This window comes from Triplophysa rosa, linkage group LG6 (assembly GCF_024868665.1).
Source record: "Triplophysa rosa linkage group LG6, Trosa_1v2, whole genome shotgun sequence".
Classification (NCBI taxonomy): Eukaryota; Metazoa; Chordata; class Actinopteri; order Cypriniformes; family Nemacheilidae; genus Triplophysa; species Triplophysa rosa.
In genome coordinates this window covers 14,926,633-14,948,839 of record NC_079895.1, presented here as the reverse complement: position 1 = coordinate 14,948,839, position 22,207 = coordinate 14,926,633, and the positions used below count along the sequence as shown (strand labels likewise).

The 22,207-nt window shown below is 38.4% G+C and overlaps 2 protein-coding genes across 2 annotated transcripts; both read right to left on the bottom strand.

The window, feature by feature from the left end:
• Window positions 1-1,535: 1,535 nt before the first annotated feature.
• On the bottom strand, window positions 1,536-3,788 carry arl4cb (ADP-ribosylation factor-like 4Cb). Its single transcript, XM_057335697.1, has one exon. It carries the CDS (start codon window positions 3,708-3,710, stop codon window positions 3,132-3,134), a length of 579 nt encoding a protein of 192 aa, XP_057191680.1. The 5' UTR covers window positions 3,711-3,788; the 3' UTR covers window positions 1,536-3,131.
• A 1,574-nt stretch (window positions 3,789-5,362) lies between these two features.
• sh3bp4 (SH3-domain binding protein 4) lies at window positions 5,363-20,456 on the bottom strand. The gene is made up of 5 exons (XM_057335696.1): window positions 20,333-20,456; window positions 17,353-17,578; window positions 14,949-17,275; window positions 7,026-7,214; window positions 5,363-6,816 (listed from the first exon to the last, which is right to left on the bottom strand). Exons 2-5 carry the CDS (start codon window positions 17,459-17,461, stop codon window positions 6,592-6,594), a joined length of 2,850 nt encoding a protein of 949 aa, XP_057191679.1. The 5' UTR covers window positions 17,462-17,578; window positions 20,333-20,456; the 3' UTR covers window positions 5,363-6,591.
• Between the last annotated feature and the right edge of the window lie 1,751 nt (window positions 20,457-22,207).

The following is a 22,207-nucleotide window of genomic DNA, read 5'->3' as shown; positions in this document are numbered from 1 at the left end:
CCCTAGATTTCTCACTCAGCCATCTCACACTTTTCTTTCTTTCGGGCACCTCCACTCGTTCACACAATTAACACATAGAAAGCAGCAGACCTCACATAAGGCCAGAGGTTTGCGTTTGATTGACAGGGTGACCACATTTGCTGCTTGCACAGAGCTGAGAAAAAAAGAATATTTCTAATGGGTCACAATGCATGAATAGTTTTTTTTCTAAACAGATACTTTTAGACTTTAGACTACAGACAACCAGACATCCAAACCATATTTTTGTTCTCTCATACACACACACACACACACACACACACACACACACACACACACACACACACACACACAGGCGCACACACGCGCACACACACACACACGTGTCTGGTTTATTATCTCCGTGGGGACAGTCCATAGGCGTAATGTTTTTTATACTGTACAAACTGTATTCTTTCCCCTATCTCTAACCCAACCCCTAAACCTAAAGATCATAGAAAACTTTTTGCATTTTTAGATTTTTAAAAAATATTGTTCTGTACAATTTATAAGCTTTTTTGCCCATGAGGACCTCAATTTTGGTCCCCACAGTGACACGAGTCCCCATGTGTTGGTGTGCATTCAGGTTTAGGTCCCCACCGGGATTTAAAAACATGAACACACACACACACACACGCACACATGCACACACACAATAACCTATATAAAGCCAACCATCAAAACAATAGTAGCCAACACAAGACCACAATGCAGCTGAGAAAACAAACCTGCAGTATGTTCCACAGGTGGAGGATCACACACAACACACCCTCAAACAGTTTCAAATATCCCCATATTTCTTCTGAAGTCTGTTTTTGTATTTGTATTGTTTTAGATATTGAACAATGAAATATTTAGTCAAACACCACAGGCTAATATGTTTAAATAAGGTTAAGAGAAAAGATGACATCTAAAGGGAACTGAAGAGGTTAACAAAGTGTAACAACCTTTAGTAATGCAATCTGGAAACCTTAAAAACGAAATTGTGAAATTTAAAGCAGTTTCCCTTGACTCACCAGTTACTTTTGTCACTTCAATTTTTTGATGTAAGATTCATCACAGTTTAATGCCGCGAGACCAAAGGGTCTGTTAATAAAACATCTTTCCACTGAAGTTTGCAAGAGATGAAATCTGGACAAATGCGTTTCATATTTAAAGAGTGCTTAATCCTGGACTTCATATACTTCAAATGTTATATCGACAAAACAAAGAGTAATGATTGTCTCCATGACCTTATTATGACATCACCATCTCTTCTCCATTTGGAGGTGCATAGGGAATTGCTTTCTGTCTCCACAAAAGCCACTTTGAAACCTGATATTATTGAAAGTTTCATGTTTGCAGAGGCTATTATCATCTTACGTATCACATCGAGACACGTGGCTCTTCTCCCAACTATCCCCCACTAGGAGATATTACTCTTACTAACAGATTTCCAGTTTATAAACTTGTTTTTAATGCACGCAAATTTAAGGTTCAGGTGAGGTTAAGACCACAACACTTGGCTAACTGCACCTGTATGTGACCAGCCTGGTTTCTTTGTAGGGGGGGTTTCTATAGACCCACTATCTTATTCCTCTTGGGATGAAAGAGTTGTATGGGACAGAAAGACGCCATTGTCAGCATGGCTGGAAAGGGATTTATTCCAGTTTGGCGACATAGAAAAGAGGACATGGGTATCCAATTGTAAAAAAAATATGTCAATCGTTAAACAATTGTTTTGGTAGAAAACCAAATGTAGATAACAGCTCACATCCTTAAAGGAACCTAACCTAACCCAACACAATCAAACTTTTTTATTTTGGATTCGGGTTAAAGCCCTGTTAAACTTAAAGCCCTCAGAGCTACATGTGGAATAATGATTTTAAATGATCTACAAGTACTTTTAAAAGCTTGGCATTTAAGCTATCATTTATCCAGAGGATGATGCCAGAAACCACCCAAGATAATTGTTGTTTTGAAAAGGTAACACACCCTTTAAAGTTTAAAGGTCCAATGTGTAATTTTCGGAGGATCTATTGACAGAAATGCAATATAATATACATAACTATGTCTTCAGAGGTGTATAAACAGCTTGCATAATGAATGTTATGTTTTTATTACCTTAGAATGTGCTATTTCTATCTACATACACCGCGGGTCCCCTTACATGGAATCCGTCATGTTGTAAATACATTCGTAAATCTGTTATCTCATTAGGTAAAGAAGAGAAAACGTGACAACATCTTAGTCCTGCGTCAACCACCGTAGTGCTCCGAAAAAGAAGGGGGTAGGGGTGGAATGAGCCATTGGTTGCCATTTCATACACTGGACCTTTAAATTAGCTTTTTAAAACAGCTTCCTCTCAGGAAGCCAAATAATCCATTCATACCTTTGGAAACATAACTATAAATGCTTGTAATCCTCAGATTACTAATGCAAACCACTAATCAATGCGAGAGAAAATGAGGCATTTTCTTTACCACACATTTTAATTGAAAAATACTTCAGGATTCATTTTGACTCTGCAGTACACCGGCAGTCTAACATCTGCTCTACAGTGTCGTACACTACTATCTTGGTAAGAAAAAAAGTGCTTAAAGATGGACTGTGTTGCTGTCAATGCCCAATCCATCACACGTTCTTCAGAGTTTCTAGACATCTCCATGAGCCCACAGTCATTCAGGCCTTGTGACGTTACAGCAATCTTTTTCATATTTTACGCTCCACAACCCCCAAATTCATTTTGGGATTGTGAAGCTACAGTTCTCCATACAATGTTTTTCACTTTGTATTTTACCAAAGATTGTAAAACAGTCAACATGATATCAGGCATCTTTCAACGTTACAGTGTTTTTCACAGTGCACAGTAGAGAACTCCTTCAAACTCACGATGACCCGGCTATGCACAATAAAACGGGACCAGCCCTTTTATATAAAACTCGTTTTCATATTGTTTTGGTTCGATGTTGAAATCACTTGCACGATTCCATGCGTCTCACGACCACAACATCTGAAATGTCATAAATCCAAACATCAATCCATATGAACGTTATCAGTGCAACGTTGAGACGCCATGCCCAACAACTCCTCAAGGCATCAGCGATGTAAATGGCACGTTCAAGCTCACAGACTTATCGCTTCTTCTTCTGTTTAAGGGTTTTTCGTCGTTTGACAATCATTTCATACAGTTTGTCCATTCCCTCGTGAAGCCCCTCGCCTATGATGGCACAGGCTGGTTGGATGTGATATGTAGTGGCAGGCGTGAGCTCCTGGAGGGCCAGTTGTTTCTCTATATCCGCCACAGGCAGAGATTTAGGCAGGTCTTGTTTATTTGCAATGACTAGCAGCGGCGTACCTTGGTTTTCAGCGAATTTGGTCACTTTATGCAGCTCCGTCTTTGCCTCCTCCAACCGATCCACGTCTACGGAGTCCACGACATATATAATGCCGTCCGTGCACCTACTGTACGATTTCCACAAGGGCCGGAGTTTCTCCTGTCCGCCGACGTCCCAAAAATGACAACTTATTCCTTTGGCTGTACCATTGCTCAGCTTGATCTTTTCCGTGTTGAATCCGATCGTGGGTACGGTGTTAACAAACTCGTTGAATTTCAGCCTGTAAAGCACCGTGGTTTTCCCTGCGGAGTCCAAGCCGAGCATCACTATGTGGAGAGACTGAAAAGCGGATATGTTGGAGAAACTGTTCCCCATTTTGAGACCGCTTCCCCTTGTCAGCAGAGGTGGAAACCACTGCAGTCCCTCTAGCACCGGCGAGTCAACCAAATATAGATTTTAATATGATGAAGAGATCATTGCGTTGCGCTTGTTGTTGCGTGCAGGTCCGTGGCTGTAAATACTCCTCGAGTTTCTGCAGTAGCAGCTCACATCAACATTCTGTCCACAAACTGCTCAAAAATCCTCGTGAAGGACCCGATGGGGGTTGTCTTGATGTCTTCACCCTCTGCCGACCTGGACGATCTTCGACATTAGATGAGATGTTTTTGCTGCGTAGCACAAACGCGTGAAGACACGCAGTGATAACCAGACGCGAGTGATGAATGGAAGCCCTGCAGCGGCAGCCGAGCTCCACACACACACACTGGATAAACTCCGCCCGCAGTTCACGTGTAAAACAGAAAACAACCCCCAGCAGTCTGTGCACTGGCCATCCTGATCTCGAGCTTTTTGTGGAATGATAACATTCGCATAGAAGCCTTAAATAAATGATAATTTTCGACATGAATGAGTATTTCCACACCCCTTCTGAAATTAGGAATACACATTTTTCAACGTTAGTATTTTTTTTTACTACAAAATCTTTTCATTTTGATTATGTCAGTGGTGAATATCATTTAGCAGAAATCTAACCAAATATTTTATTAAACAAGCATTTAATGGAACGATGCAGCTGGTCTTTTTCTTTTACACTGCAAATATTGTTGATATATTGCGCCACCTGCCGTACTTGTTGGTGTTTTCGTCTTTTCGAAGACTTTTCTATGATCAAGTGGTAATGTGGAACGTGGAAAGACAAGGCAAATCCATAAGAAAAAAGAGGTAACGATATTAAATTAAAAAGTCACATGTGTTTTTTTCAAACTTTAAGTATTCCATCCAGACCACCGATGTACACTTGATAAAAGCACGTTTTTTAATAGAAATCATTACTTTTGGCTCGGTTACATTATATTCTTCTTTGAATCTAATAGGTGTACAGTAGCTACGTTTTCAACATGCAGATTAAAAATAATTATTAAAAACATGTTGTGTGCGTATTGCGTTAAAAACCAACATGCGTTTTAGACAAGAAAAGTTGTCTGTGTAGAATAAACATAAAAATGTTACTACTGTTCTAACTGTAGAGGAACACTATATGGCAAACACACACATTCATACTTCATACTTTATTTTTTCAGTGACCGTCAAACTCGTATGAAATCTATTGCACAAATTCATTGCATAGTGCTCACTATGTGATTCTTCTCAACTGCCCTTGGTTCACCCCGGTGTGTGTGTGTAGGGGGGAGAGATGGAGTGAGTTATAGAGTGAAAGGGAGAGAGGCACTGATTAAAGGTTTGTAAAAGTGAACTACGCAGACTTCGTGTCTGTCTTCAGTAAAAGCAGATATAAGTAGATTTTGTTAAACCCACAGTGATGACTGTTTACCTTACTGGTCGTAATTTTGTGGAGAGAGCCTGTCAGACAGTGAGAAAGATTATGTTGAAGTGATAAAGTTGGAATTCACAAATAAAAAGTAGTACTTGAGGTTTGTTAAACTTTCAATGAGTACGCCAAGAAGAACTTGAAAACGAGTGCACTTTGTCAAGTATCTGCATTTAAAACAAATATGTCTATGGGACGTTTTACATAATAGCATGTTATGTTTTTAGAAACTCTTTTATTCTTTATATCACAAAAGAAACACACATGAACATATCTGTGGCAGAATGAATACACATGGTGATAGAACAAAGTGCATGCTATTAAAATAATGTACATTCTCATATGTTAATACAGAATGTCTACAGGATTGTGTATTGTAAACAGTCAGTACTGTGCAAAATTTTTAGGCACATTACATGCTTTATTTAAAAAAAGAAAGAAAAAAAACTAGTTTTATATTCTAACTTAGTGTGTCAGTAGAAAACATCAATAGAGATTCTATGCCATTAATGGTAATAATCACGTGAGATTTCATAGTCCTCCAATAGAGCTATACAAAGAGATCTGAGATAAACCTTAGAACCGTATCTCTATGATGCTTGAAACAACCTTTACTACTTATACTACCTATAGCCTACTAAGTTTTAGGCACTGGTGCAAAAGTTTTCAAAAGAATGCCATACATTTCATTCATCATTTATTTTCTATTAATGAAATAAAAATATTTTGTACATCCAAATATGTAGACCGCTTTTCCTTAGAATACTAGCACAAAATGAGTAACTTTGCAGGTTGTTCCAAAATCTGAAAATTCATCACAATGAAACATCCAGACCCTCAGGTCAGATATTTCATTGTATATTTTGTGTTGTTTTACATTTTGTTTCTAGTGACATTTTTTCCTAATTTTACTGGTGCATTGGTGTAAGTTTAACTTGTATTATCTTATTTAGTTCCCCCTTACCATTCTAGCTGTACTTTCCCTTATACAAGCAATACATCACAGCATTAGTTGAACTGTATCAACAATAGTCCATAACACTTCATAGAAAGTGAAAAAGGCAAAAGAGCCATTTTAGTATTCAGTGTAGGCATCATAAAACAAACAAATGAATAAGACTATATTGTGTATTAAAACATATACAAGTATATATTTTGTACAGAATTTACAAATAAATCATTCTGCAATGAACAATGAAAGGCTTAACAAGAGATTTAGTCTTTTTCACATTAAAGTTGTATAAGTCCCTTGTTTCTTGTATTAAAACCTCAAAGATTTAAACTCAGCTTCTGTAAGTTATATTTGATGTACAAATTGTTGTGCAACACCAAAAGCTAAAAACCTTTTGTAAAAAACATAATATACAATTTGAATAATGATAGATATTATATCTGGGTCTTTTAAAAGTCAGGTGGTAAAGGATTTCCTTATATGGCACAGTCATCTTGAGGGGAGGTGCTAAAGGCGGAGCTCCGCAAAAGATCCAGACAGTTGACAAAAATGAGGGCACCAGTGATGTGTCTCCACCGCTTGGTGATGGGGTTCTTCATTTTGTCCAAGCCTGTGTGAAGTTCTTGAATCACATCTCTATAGCTGTCTCCAATCTGAGCCGCCCATGTGACCAGGAAGTCATAGGCAGGTTTCCACATGGCCTTAAGAGAAAAAGAGAAGTTTATAATCATATAACTTCAGTTCCTCCTTTTTGCGTGTCTACTGAAATGAAATCCTGCAGGATTGTAATTTTGTCCTTTAGTCACACAATGAACTACGAGATGTGACAGTGATCATTTTGAAAACCCATTAATAAATAAATAAACTTCATTTCAATAATATTGCCTGACACAGTCATTTGGGTTTTTACCTCACTTTCCAGTTGTCCTCCGGTGTCTCTATGCGGAGCTTCATACGCTTCCATCTGCTGACGGGACACTTTAGCCAGTCTCTCAGCAAGCTCCCTCCAGCGACCTGCCACCTCCACAGCTGTGGTCAACAGCACAAAGTCCATGATCAGTCGTGCCACCAGGCCCTGACAGTCCATCTTCAGAAGTGCCTGAATGACAGATACATTCAAACCATCTGTTTATCATCAAATACTTTCCCAGACAGTTCGTAATGAAAAGGTCTTAACTAAAGCAGTATATCAGGAGAGAAAAAGTCAGAGAATGTCTGGGCCTCTTCGTTGTTTTGCTCTATGCAACTCATTCAGTCACAAACTTAAAGTTGAATCCTTCAAAACATCTTATAGGAGAAATTCTGTGGTCAATGTGTTAACCACATTAGAAATATTGGTTGCAATGAATTTACCCACAAATTCAAATGTATGAAATCAGCTGACAGAAACTAGATGACATAATTTTTTTAAACTTTTTTCAAATATAAAAAGTAGTACTCTTGTTGAGGTCTGCCTTCAGAACGCAATACAATTTCTTTTTTTGTTGTTTTCTTTTCTCAGTGGCTAGAGAACTACAAAATTGGTTGGGGATCAGCTCGGTGGTGGCTAAAGATGGCCTCAGAGATCCAGGACCAAGTGCTTTGATGAAAGTGCTGATAGTGAGGAAGCGACGTGCATGCTTCTAGCACAATATAATGAGAGCAACTCTGAGCCTCTTGAATTAGGGAAAATGTTAGGGGGGAATATCCGGCTGTTCTGTTGGCAAGTGTTCCGTCTCATTTACATGACCTTTCTTTGTCCAAGAGAGTCTACGTGACATTCAAATACTGAATATAGACCTATAATCGCTGAACTGCCACTCAATATACAACCTTTATTGATCTACCCATATTTCTTAAACCTATGAAACATTATACCATTTACATTTTTGTTGTTTTATATCTATAAACATTTATGGCAATTTAATTTAATTCAATGCTTTAAGCTGAATTAGTAAAAACTGCATGTTCTTTAAACATTTAAACACGTTCTCATCCACAGACACCCAACAGCGGCAAGTGCTCAAAAGCACACGTTACACGCCCCAGACCCGCTAATCTCTGATCCAGTTCCGTGCCTTGGAATGCTTGGAATGACAGGAAATCTGCTCAGAGGGGGAGGAACACAGGACTGATGCCCCAGAAGACATGAAAAATGACCAGCCCCAAACTGAAAAATGAGTGCGAGGTTTGGATTATTGCTAGTTCTCATGATGGTAAACATTCAAGGTATGAATTTGGTTTGTCCATGCATCGGGTGTTTAATTAAGGACACACATGCACGCATTAAGGCCCAGTGTATGAAATAATCTTACAGTACAGTGCGATCGTGCAAAAAAGCTGACTGTGTGTGAATGTACCACACTGTGTACACACAGATTGTGTACATTAGTAGAAGTGAGATAAGGCCTTTCATCTGCACCTGTTTCCTGGGCTGTCTCACCAGAACTTATTAAGTAAACCCTTCAGTGACAGAACGGCAAACAAAATCTCTGTCCTCCAGACTCTGTCTGTGTAGATGTTTGACTATCACAAAGCTATCTTAAAGAGTATGTAGCATGAGATCATGAAAATTACATTTCGTGCAGTGTGTTATGTTGCCGTGTTTGAAAGAAAGCTGTCCGCCAAGTTGTAAGTCCGAAGGTGAATAAATAACAAAGTTATTGGCTTGTAAAAATGGGAGTCGACTCTGAATCATGCAAACAAGACATGAGCTAGTCCGAGTCTCTAACCGCCACGTATCTACGTCACTAGACATAGTCCCCGCCTACGTTTTGCTGGGACTGCCGTGAAAACTTCACTAGTCTCCTCCCCCAAAACACGGTCGCTCATTCGTGATGCGTGTGTATCATGTCTAGAACCTGTGTTCTACGTTGTGAAACTAAGTCCGTCTTATTTCAACTACCAAACGAAGAACTTCTGAGGGAACAATGGTTACAATTCATTTTTAAAACAATACCAAAGGAGTATAACCCCAGGGTTTTACTGTGCGCGCGTCATTTCACCAAAGATTGCTTCAATAATCTTGGCGCGTTCACTGCAGGATATGTGAAATGACTATCCTTGAAAGAGGGGGCAATACCAACCTTATTTGGACCTGTTAGCTCCACCGAATCACAACCTGTAAGTGTGACTATTTATTTTTGTCTTAACTTCAAGAAATATTTGTGTACCTTATGTCTGTGTTTAGCTAATGCATATAACGCTATCATTAGCATGTACCGTAATTTCTGGGGTATTACAGTTTGTTTATCTTGCTATTAACTCGGCTAATTTAATTGCTCAGTCTATTAACTCTCAAAGTATTTATTTCAAAAACTGAGTCGAGTACTATCTGTATTGTAATAACATCTGAAGATACGAACACCGTACATTTTATGCCGTGTCAACTAGTCCAAGTATAATACTGTTACAAGAGAATTGTAAATGTCCTTTTTCTTACTGGCATCTGCAGAAGGATCAATTAATTTTCCAAATACTTTCAACGTTTATGAACTTAATAGAATGTTTTATGAAATAATTTTTATGACATCCAACCACCTGTAAACCGTAATCCAGTAATGATGGTAGGCGTTCCATTTGCGACACATGATGAACGCGTTTGACCAATCACAACAGACTACACCATCTGACCAATCACATGACACTAGGCTAGCGGATAGGAGGGGACTAGACGGATGAATCGCGGAACGAATCATTTGAGAGTCAGACAAGAAGTATGGTAAGAATAACTGCCTATTATTACGACATAATAGTGTTTTTACACCTTGTATGTACATAAACTTGTTGGACACTCCATAAACCAAAGTAGGACCTTAAAAATCATATGCTACTTACTCTTTAATCACTTACTGTATATATTAGACGGTTTCTAGGTGTGAAATTAGCAGTAGTTTCTCTAAAAAAGCATTTTAAACTTGCAAAACAAAGCATTACATTTAATGATAAAGGTTTAAGGGGGGGTGCAACAGTGTGTCATGCATTCTAACTTCTTTACAATGTTAAACGTGCGGTCTTCTCATGCTTAACATGGTGAACTTGTCAAAAAACGATTTGGGCATATTACGTAGTATTTCTGTGATCAATACACTCCCCCAGCGATCGTACAGGTTTCTGAAAGTTTTTTTTCGAACATATAAAACTGTTTCGTAACAATTTTTTTAGTCCCTTATTGGACAATTCTCCCGGAAAAGCACGCGGCACGCCCACGCGGCAGCAAGGAGAGCAGGAGAAGGAGCATGCGCAGATGCACTTTCACTTGTGTGCAGGAGAGAGCGAGAGAGAGCATACGTTCGCGAAGTTCAGGTGTTTGTTTGTTCACTGCATTTGGGTGATGAATGTTATATAAATGGTGGATATAACGCTGGATTTGGAGATCGTTTGAAACTGATATATGGAGCCGTCCCAGTGCTAAAAGATGCCGGACATAAACTGCATGCGGTGACTGAAACTGATGTCTGTGTTTTGTTTGCAATGGGTGCGCACGTGCTTTAGTTCAGCCTAATCCTCCTCCCCCCCCGCACGCGCCGTATGCTTTTGGAAAAAATCGTACAGCTGTATCTATCTTTTATAAATGTGATCAAACTAAATACTCGTCGAAGATACGAAGTATGCAATACTAATCTATAGGTACTCAAGATTAATATGAGATTGGCAGAAACCGCATGTGTTAGGGCCGCTTTAACTTATAACTAAAGCCCAGACTGAAAAATAAAACATTTACTCATTACAAATGCAAACGCATGTTCTGTATAAAAATTCTAAAACATGCTGAGAATTACATATTGATGTCTGTTTGCAATCTCTTGGCAGGGGACATGTAGGTGTGGAGGGTTTGGCAATTTAGAGTGGCTCTTATTCTGTATTTGATTCATCTGTTTAGACTGTAACAATAAGAAAGGAAACATCTGCACAACTATGAATCTCCACCAGTCTTCCGGCATCTTCAAGCACAGGTCTATTGTCACGTTTGAGATGAAAACAGATGACCTTCAAAGAACCTTCCCTACTTTACATCCAGTATGCTATCGAGGTATGCTGATCAATTATGTTATTAAAACTCTTGAAGGATGTTTACTTCTGCTATAAACATCTATTCAAGATAATCTATTTAGGATTTAAGATCATAGGTGATTACATGTAGGTGGTTTATCACTGTTGGCAAGGATGGATAAGCATTTATGCTATAAATTTGATATGTGCACATAAAGTACTTTGAAATATTGCTTGAGTAAAACAGATTCTGTACCACTTTTAATTCGATCACCCAATACAGATGTTAATACTAGGTGTGATTGTGAACAGGCTTAAAAATGGATAAAGTGATACATTTCTCCCCCATAGAAGTCCATGTATTATTCATTATTTATAATGAAACGCCTTATCGTACCAAAATAACAACCACGTAAAACCAAATTTCTATTAAAACTTAAATTGTAATAAACACTAGCTGCTGTTAAAAGAACAAGAACTTATTCCAGGGATAAGAATAGTCTCACGTTAAGCTTGTTCTTCATAGAAGTTCATTATAAAGAAACCACATAACGTGGCTCAAGGCAGCGACAAACTAAGAATATAAAACTTTTCATGTTCATCAAGTTTATGTTTGATATCAGTGATAAACAAATGTATTTATTTTGGTTTTATGTGGTTGTTCTTTTGGTACGCGAGATTTTTCCCTTTATCCATTTAATAAGGGCTTGTTATTTTAACGGAAGCTAGTGTTTATTACAAGTAAGGTTTGACAGAAATTTGGGCTTACATGGCCGTTGTTCAGGTCATAAAACATATGTACTTTGAGTTTGTGATAGTGAATTCCTATTGAGAAAACCACTTACTGCCCTCCAGCCACGCCTCGCATGTCATCAAAACCATGTGATTGCAAACAACCTATACTTACATAACACAATTATATTACACTTAAATAAGGGTTTTTGTGAATATATTAGAAACTGTATTTTAAGTCTGCAGATCAACCTATAGGGTTTGCTATTGGCAATTACTGCAGATTTTAGACAAAGCTCTATATACAGTTTGTATTTTTAAAACAAGTAGCTAAAATGCAACATGATATTTCCTTAGTAAGCATCCTCTTTAGATTCCGGTTGTCTAAAAGGTGTTGACTCCATGTTCTGTTGACATAGTGTCAGTGCAGGTGCCAACCAGACAAACCTGAATCTGAATCCTTAAAAAACACATTCTCATCAATCTAATATTGACCATATGAATGATTTAATGTGTCGTTCTTCAGTGCACTTTATTACCAATTTGTTTTACTGATAACATGTTTTGATTTAGGACAGCATTTGAAAGTGCATATCTATTGATATTCTGCACATACATTTTATACTTTCATTTTATTACACATTTTATATGTTTAGTAATACCACTGCTATTCAGAATCCCAAGTGTTCATCTATTGATGATATAAAAATTATTTAAATTCTTATTTAATCATACAAAGATGTGCAGTGAACCCTTAAAGCGGAAATGAACCATTCGATCAAATGTACATTATTTAGTAAACTTATTTTCAGTTATATAAAAAAAAACATATAACAGATTCGATACATGTAATGTTTTAAGAAAAAACGTGATGTCTTGTTATGGCTTTTGGAGCAAGGGCGCCGCCATCTTGCAGCGCCACGGCATGTGACATCACCGGGTTGGTTCGCAACATTGCAATATTATCCGATTGCAATACCCCACATTGAGCAGTGAAGAAATACAAGTATTTCCTTACTTTTTGAATACACACTTGTTTTGTAGACGAACTAGAACGAGCTGATGAGCACATGATTAGTCTAATTAATCAACAAACATTGATTTCATAATGTAAGACGCAACGTGATGTAAACAATGCTTCATACAATAAGCGTTTATGTGTCATTTTGCCAGAGTTTTCATACATATGTGCTTTACATTGTTACTAGTTCAAAGCTACGTAACATATTTTATATTACTGACCGGCGATGACAGTTAGCTTGCCTGCTGTTAATAGGGCGTTCCAGTGTTTCCGCTCTGACATCTTTAAGAGATAGCATTACCACCTTCAACACGTCCACCTTGCGGCTTAATATAGTAAGTGTACGCACCATGGTGATGCAGAAATGGACACGCAATATATGGTCCAAACCAGCCTCCTGACAGCAGATAGACTCTAACACGGTAGGCATCGGCACACACCATCCACACTGACACCAGGTAGTGTTTCCGACCCGCTCTTCAACCCGAACCAGTGGGTTCACAACTTCTTCCACCCGTAACGGATACATTGCTATGCCCTCTCGGCATATTGGCTCAAATGCATAAGCAATAGGACTAATCATGTGCTCATCAGCTCATTCTAGTTCGTCTCCATCCATTTTAAAACAAGTGCACATTCAAAAAGTAAGTAAATACTTGTGTTTCTTCACTGCTCAATGTAGGGAACCTCGCAATCTCACAAACCAACCCGGTGATGTCACATGCCGTGGCGCTGCAAGATGGCGACGCCCTTGCTCCAAAAGCCATAACAAAACATCACGTTTTTTCTTAAATGGTTACATGAATCAAATCTGTTATATGTTTTTTTATTTAAGTGAAAATAAGTTTACTAAATAATGTACATTTGATTGAATGGTTCATTTACGCTTTAAATCACAGCAGCAATGGCAATACACATTAACACAACTGAAAATTCATTATTGCTGTTGGGTGTCTTTTTCTCCAATAAAGAATTTGTGATGATTTACTTTACTATTTTTCCAGTAATGGCAATTTTCTGTTTTAAGGAATGAGGGAAATGTAGCTTTCAAAGAATGTTGACACATCTCATAAAAACGATCCTCTTCCCTCAAAACTCTCTGCAGCGGGAGTGTTATAAATAGTAAATGTATAGGTAGGAGATCATTTCTCAGAGCTCCTCTTCTTGTTTCATTAATGTTTCAGGGATCTTCTACATTTATTTCAAAAGCTGTTACAGCAGACTGCCTGCATTAATGAACTGTTTATAACTGCGCTCTAAAAAGCTATTCATCACACTGATGTGTTTCCCACATGACATATTCTGCTTAATTGACATCAATATTAACCTGTATAGTATATTATTAGGCTTTAAATCCTTATTGACAATATTAGCCTGTTAGCCTATACCAAAACTACTGTCATTTTGTTACACTTAATTTTACACTCCTGTGCAAAAAGAGCATCTTAAAAAGACAAATAGAAATTATGAGTAGCAGGAGTTATAAACTGCGCTCTTAAAAAATAAATATGCCAACAAATTACAATGGTTGTTGTATGTCAATGTGGTGATCAAATTCTTGACTGTAATTATGGACCGTAAAGAGAAAGAAGAGATTATTACTCTTGAACATAGTCTCAGATCAAATTCAACAGTTTGGTCAGAACATTTCAGAGCATAAGGTGATAGAGCTTTTGTAGTAGCTGCTCCTCACCTTTGGAACCAGCTCCCCCATGATATTAAATGTGCTCCTTCCATTTATGTTTTTGTTGTGGTTTTTTTCATTATTGTGTTTTTATATTTATTTTTAGACAGATTGTGTAGTTTTATTGTGGTCTCTGCACAGCACTTCGGTCAGCGAAGGCTGGATTTAAATGTGCTTTATAAATAAACTTACTTTCTTACTTACTTACTACACTTACATAATGTTTTATGAATCTGAAATGCAGGCTTTGCAAAAAGCGTGTTATTGAACTGCAACCTCAGTGTGAAATGAACTTTTAAAGGCACAGAAAATGTACAAAAATATAAAAATAAACACATAAATAACATATTGATACTTTCTACAAAAGATGCTTTCAATACATATCCAGATTCATCCAAAACATCAGCCTCCTCTCCAGCGCTTACCTTCATGAGTTCTTTCTGGAAAGACTTCCTTTCCTTGCCCTCAGCTGCATTGCAGTCTTCCTTGAGCTTCTCAAGAACACAAGCAACTTTCTCAGGTTCGCTGTCTGGCTCTGTTCGGCAGAAATGTGTCAGAGGCAAATTGACGTAGCCCAGGGCATCAGCAAACGCTCTCCAACTCGCTACATTTTCCATCAGCATGGTCCGCACTGAAGCATAGATGTAAGTCAGACACATGCAGGGCTTCACGATCTGCTCTAAAAGGACTGCAGTCGTAAGTTCAGGCTCTTTGTACTGTACAGGTTTCACTTTTCCCATGGTAAGAATGTTTTTTGCATGCACCAAACCGATTCTTCCGTGATAGTAGCCGAAGTACCAATCCTTGGTCCATAAATGTCCTTTAAGTTTTATTCTTTCCTCACTCAAAAGTACTACCACATCTCCTTTAAGATACTCTAGCAAATACTGGCTTTTAGATTGTCTTATAACAGTTTTCAGCAACTTCGCAAATTTCAGGTTTTTGACAAGCCTGTCCTGAAACACAGGGTACTTGGCGGTCGCCGCAAGAGGAGACAATACAATTTTGCTCACTTCCTTTTTCTTCAGGAAACGCCTTTGTACAGAGCTCCCTGATGTTGACTTTGGTGGAGGGGGTGGGGTCTGAACACAAAACTGGCCAAGGATACAATCCTTATCATCCTTGACCTGAATTCGCAAAGTAAAGTCTGAAATTTCACCAGAATCACGGGCACCGATCATGTAGACAAGACGGGCCACTTTGCCAAGTTTTATCTGAAAGCCCCTCACACCTTTTGCCTGTTCAGTGCTTTTCACTTCGAAGTTGGACATGTTGGAATAAACGCCAACCTGAAGATCTTGAGATTTTGCGAGGACAAACTGGTGCTTTCCCCAGAGCTGGAGGAGGACAGGTGGAGTGGACTGTGAGTGCTTTTTTACGTCACTCACTAGCAGTGTCTTCGGGGCGCAGTCGTGGCCAAAAATGGCGACCACCGTCTTAAAGGACGGGTGGATGTGTTTTGGCCCATATACCCCAATAGTGACCTTTTTTACAACGTGTTCCCACACTGTGTTGTATGGAGCCAGCACTTGAGCTTGGGCAACCACAGAAACATACATGCAAGGCTCCAAATTGTCCAGAGTTACTTGGACTGTATCTCCATACATGTATGCATGTGGAATCGGGATGTAAGGCCCTTCCTTGCAGTCGCTTCTCACGCACACCACCTCTGCCAATTTACGGCTCTCAATCTTCACCACAACGGACACCTTCATCTCCAAAGTGACAGGAGTCTTGGTTTCCATGTTACTTAGTTTTACTTCCACCACTGGACTTACAGTAGTACATTTATCATTATTCAGCTCTAAGGGTGGGTCCAGCAAGGCCTTCAGAGATATCTCTTGAGTATCGCCTGACGCAACATGGCCCTCAGGAACATGTATGCTAATGCTGGTGTTCGGTAGCTGTATGGCACCACCAGAACTGTCCAGTTTACATACAATGTTGGTCTCTATAGGCTGGGTCTGTCCCCAGCCTGGGCTCTGTCCAATGGAATCCAGATCATGGCAAGATCGTGTCAGTTTACGGTGGTTTAACCATGCCGTTTTGAAATCCTCTCTGCTTTGATAATGCTCAGGTTTTGGAGATTTCATTCCACCGAAGAAACTCAAAGACGCTTGAGATGCATCAGACTGGGACTGGAGGATGGATAGTTCTGACATGCTAAAGCAACGCTTGCTCTTTAAAAATGAATCGTCTCGGCGAAGATTTGGGCCAATTCCTGAGCCAGGGCAGAAAATGTTTGTGTCAAAAAGCCCGCTTCCGAATCCATTAACGTTCATAGTGCTGCTGTTGTTTGAGATAATATTAAAACTCAAAGGATTTGCTGAATTCTGGTTACTGTTCTGGTCAGCTGTGTCATTTAGAAAAGGGTTAGTTGATGCACGTTTGTTAACAAACGGATTTCCGTTACGAGATTCTGTTGTCGAGAGCCCTGTCCACTCCCTAGAGGGGTTTATTTCTTTCACCTCCTCGGAAATATCTCCCAAGCTGTCAATCATTCCACTATCACTGAATGAGGAATCTCGAAAGTTGATTGGTTGGACGTATGCAGCTGGGATGTAGCCCATCTCTTTACTGTTGTGTGCATACCACCATTCTCCACCAGATGTGTCTATAACGTAAAGACAGTCTCCCTTTGAGAACTTCAGAGTGGTGAAGCTGGACGGACAGTAATCCTTAATGGCAATGACTTCCCTGACAGAGCCAAATGCGGCAGTGCCATCCAGTCGTAAGGCACTAGGAGTGGGCACTGTGAGAAGGAGGTAAATGTGAATTAGAGACAAGGTTAACAGTAAGGTAGTTAAATGAGAAGGAAATATTTAATACCTGTGAGAGTGGCCTCTGACACCCCCTCTGTCAGATCGATAAGAGTCCCCTCTGATTTGCAACGAGGGAGCACAGTGTGATTGGCTGCTCGAATGCGATGGGCTGCCATGGTGTTTATTCCTACGGAACTCCAATTCTGCTATCAGCTTTTTCCAGACATGTTTTCCTCTTTCAGTGAGAGATTACTGGCCTCACATATCGGTTGCAGAAAAAGAAAGCGAGGGAGCTATGATAGTTAATATGGTAAAGAAAAGTAAGAATTATCTTTCCATAGAAATTTGTTTAAAAAAATATTATAAAACAGTTCTGGTTCAGACAGTTCAGACAAAATAGGCCTTTATGCCCTGGTTTCACAGACAAGGCTTAAAACTAGTCCCAGACTAAAATGAATTTTGAGCTATCTTAACTGAAAATAACTTGCCCGGACATACAGTATCTACAAATATGTCAGTGCCATTGTTTTGTCTCAAGATGCACATCAGTAATGGTTTCTTATAATTCATTTGAATAAAAGCGACTTAAATAGCCTAAATTAACTACGGCATAGTTCTGGCTTAGGCTAAACCTTGTGTATGAAACCGGGCCTTTAAGTATTACTGTTTTTTATGATTAGTACATCAAGACTTTTGTTTTCTCCAAGGAACACAAACTATTTTTAGTATATATCATCCATTTAAGTTTTATGGCCATGTTGTTTATCGCTGCTGTCCTTCTGAAACCTTGTATCTCCATATTTTGTGATTTTTATTTTTTGCCATAAATCATTATCATTGTCTAACCAATAAAAAGTATTAAAAAGTGCTTGTCAATTTTGACAACACAGTATTTAATCATTTGAAGAGTACAGTGTTTTTTCCATTTCCTGAAAAAGAGTGAATCTGGACATAAAAGGTTTCGGAAGGCCAACGACAATTTATTGTCTTACACTTATAGAGGCGACTTTGCCACTACATGTCTTGAAGGTAAGCTAAAAAGTTTAGAAATATGTGTTCTTGTCCAGGCAAGTTTCAATCTTATTCCTGACATCCTCTTTACACAAAAAAAGAAAGAAAAAAAGCCGTGGAAACAACAGCACTAGTTCTTCCCTTATTTTTGCTTTCAGTTTAGTTCAGGAGATAATTCAGAATATTCTATGTGCAACAGTTGATGTTTTCCAGATGATTGAATCAAATCTTGCAGAAACTGAGTGAATAATTCATAAACATAATTGAAGTTGCATAACTGAGCTGCTCTGTTGTACAATGTACTAGCTTAAGGATCAAACAGCTCTTGCTTTTAGAAATCAAAAGTAGCGTGTTTGTGTGGAACTCGGCATCCTCTTTAGTCTGATCATGAACTATAAAGGCTCTCCAGCAATATACATCAGTGGTTTCCATGGTTACCACCTTGGGTAAGAAAGCACACACAGTGAAGCGCCTTTAGAGAAAATGCCCAGCTGTACTGGGAATGTGTCATGAAAACAGACAATCTGACATATTGTGAAACTACACAAATTGCACTGCAATCCATCAGGTTATGAGAGTTATCACTCCACTAAATCACTGTGTTTCAGTAATTAAGTGAAGTCTTACTGTAAGTAAAAGAAAAATCTATTTATGCCCAAGCTAACTTTTTGGTCAGGGTTATAATTTTGTATACACTGTTGTAATAAAATTCAGAAAGAGATACATTCACAACCATACAAGTGTTTGTAGCAGCATTTCACAAATATAATAGGATTTTAATGTTTCTTTGTCCATCTGTCTTTAGAACCCTGAGGACCTAGAGTTTTCTTTCAATTAAATAAAATAAACATCAGTATTATACTCAAAAAATGTGTGAGATATTAGAAAATTATTTGTAAAGACAACTCGGCCAGAAATTAGTTGATCCAGAGCTGAGGAAATGTTTCACTTGTGGATGCCATTTCAATTTTCAATTGACTGTACTTGAATTGATTTGTTGACAATTGACTTTAATGTTTGCTTAATGTATGTGTGTTTACAGCTGTAAACGCCAGATTATTCTCCACCTTTTGTCTTGAATACATAGAGGAAATGCCTGTTAAAAACGGGGATGTGCTGTACTTCCCAAAGCTCACATTTTACAATCTTATTAAATGTTTTTCAAACCATCAACTTCTGAAAATATGTGCAAATTGTGAAATTGTTTTTACAGGTATTTTTTATAAAACGCCATTTTCTTTCATCTCACATATTTCCTGAATAAATGCTCATCAAATTAAAAAAACATTAGGCTCATTTCAAATTGTTAACAAGACATTTTATAGAATATTTTAACAATATGAGATCCTTAATCCAATATTATAATTACCTAAAGTACGTTTATCGTGTTGTTTAAATAAGTAAAGCACATTTCCCCACATATTTTGAAATATGAGTAATAAAATCATGCTGAGAACGCTTAAATAAAACATTCATGCTGTAGAACGAGCATATATTATTTAACAGAAACATCTTACGGGTATGACATGACGAGAAAGTTTGAGCAGATTAAGTCCTACTAATAATTTTATACTTCGGCTTAACGTTACACATGGAGGATAAAATATATCGCAAAGGAAATTCGTGCCTTTCGTACCAGATTGCTAAAACTGGCAAAACTGGCATATCTTGGCATACTATTGTCAAGGTGCTTTAAGACTCAGCATTATGATAGACAGAGAGTTAAAACTCCCTCAGTGACTTTACAGTCTTTATGTTAGGCAAGTGTCTCCACTATTGGGTGGGTGTACGTTAACGTTACCTCTGACAAGTTGAAACCGGTCGCTAAAACACCAAGAAGCAGACAAGGAAATTCAAAAGACCATCAAAATAGCACGGCCTCTTTTTGCAAGTGTCAAACACAATAAAATAAAAGAAACAACATTTACAAGTTCTGTAAAGTGGCAGCTGAATAGTTAGAGAGACGCGATCATACAAACATAAAGGATGAAAACCCGACAAAGAATGAAAGGACAAACGGTGTACATTAAACTCACTTGATCCAGGTCCAGTACAGTAACTTGATGAATGAGACCAGTACCGTTATTTGCAGCTGGTGTGAGTGAGTGAATGCGTGCGTGCGCGTGTTCAGCTATTCACTTTACAGAAAGAGGAGGGGCGTCGTGACGCCGGATGGAGTCGATTGGTGTGTTCGGCTTCATGCGGGCGCTGCGCAGGCTGGTCGGAGTATGACATCAAAGTACCGCGAGAGCGATTGGAAAGCACACGACAGCCTTTGCAACGCTCTCGCGGTACTTGATATCATGCGGCTGTCGGTCTGCGCCTTACCCTGCGTTCCAATCAGCATACTATCCGTCTTAATAGTAAGTAGAATTAGTATGTCCCAAATCGTAGTATGTTGAAAATAGTATTCAAAAGATTCCCGGATGGTCTACTACTTCCGGTAGAAATTCGAAGTGCAGAATGATGCACACTCTAACGGCTGATATTACCCACAACTCACCGCGAGTAGGCGGAGTTTAGTGACGCTCCACTACATTAATAAATTATATAACTGATGCGTCACTAAATTAACAAATGTAAGTACACAGTAAACATTACATACAAAATAATGAGTGAATAAATACCTTAATGGAAAGAAGAGATGTATTTTGATGTGCGTGACAGTTATTGGCCACAATGTTGTTTAGGCAACAATGGTTACTTCCGCTTCCTGTTTGTATCTTTTTTTATTAAATATTAATATGTCCATTATAATTTTTCATAAACAATACATTCACATATTAGAGAAAAAAAAAAAAAAAAAACACAAACAAACAAAAATTATAATGATAACAAGAAAAACAATAATAACAAGAGGGGTGTACATTATGTAATCAACAAAATATAGGAATTTAAGTCTCTGAGTGTGTCCAAAGTTCTCATTACTTTCCGGCTTGAAAGTCTGGTTTCAAAATATACTTTTGTATCATCCTTGAAATGGGAGATGGGCATCCTTTCTGACCATTTGCTTTTGTGTATATAAAATTTGCCTAATAGTATTAATAGATTTAGCATGAAAATGTGACTCCTATTAACATCTTTTTTATCATAAAAGAATACATATAGAACATATTAACGATCGCAACTTCCGGTTCACGGGGACTTTAATAAATTGTTTCTGTAATTAGGGGTGGGCGGATCGATCCTGAAGTATCGATACTTCCGATACTGAGGTTGTATCGAAAAGGATCGACCCTAACATAAAAATATCGATACTAAGGTGTTTTTAGTTTTTACTATTGATTTTATTTATTAACTAATGTAGCTAATAATTGTATAATGAAGAAAAACGATTTCCCATACACCTAGGCTGCGTTCAGCCCCGACAAAACGTTGCAAAACGTTTTTTAAACGGAAACGGCGGTGCGGTTGAACACTCTGTTGTGATGACGCAAGAGTTGACCTATGGCAGCTGAGAAGGCCATTCTTTGTGTTCTTTTTGAAGAATTTTTAGAGCCTGTTGAAATCGGAATAAATACGTGTTTAATACCGCAAAATACATGTCTTCTAATATCTTCAATTGTTGCGTATACCGAGCTGCAGCGGACACATTTAAACGACTTTACTTGGACCCATTGTGCGAGCTGTTTCTTTAATACCGCGTGGATTATATACATGTTGCTGCTGATTGGGCTGACATTCTTGACACGCCCACCAAACAAAAGAAAACGCATCTCAAACCCCGTTGCACACCGCTGCAAACCGTTTCCAGGAAACGTGTCGTTCAACCCGGAAACCGTAGCAAAATGTTAATAACTCGTTGAATATGTTTATCATATATTGGGGGCAGTCCGTCCATTGGCTACTCCGATTTTCGACTCCAGCTCTTACAATATGTAGTTCCAAAACTGTCATTTGGGGATCGTCAT

Coding starts and splice junctions, on each gene's coding strand:
- arl4cb (XM_057335697.1), bottom strand. CDS start 3,710: ATGGGGAACAGTTTCTCCAACATATCCGCTTTTCAGTCTCTCCACATA.
- sh3bp4 (XM_057335696.1), bottom strand. CDS start 17,461: ATGGCAGCCCATCGCATTCGAGCAGCCAATCACACTGTGCTCCCTCGT. Junction 7,215..14,948: donor TCCAGAAAGAACTCATGAAG/GTAAGCGCTGGA, acceptor TCTGTCATTCAG/GCACTTCTGAAGATGGACTG. Junction 6,817..7,025: donor GAGGACAACTGGAAAGTGAG/GTAAAAACCCAA, acceptor TTTTCTCTTAAG/GCCATGTGGAAACCTGCCTA.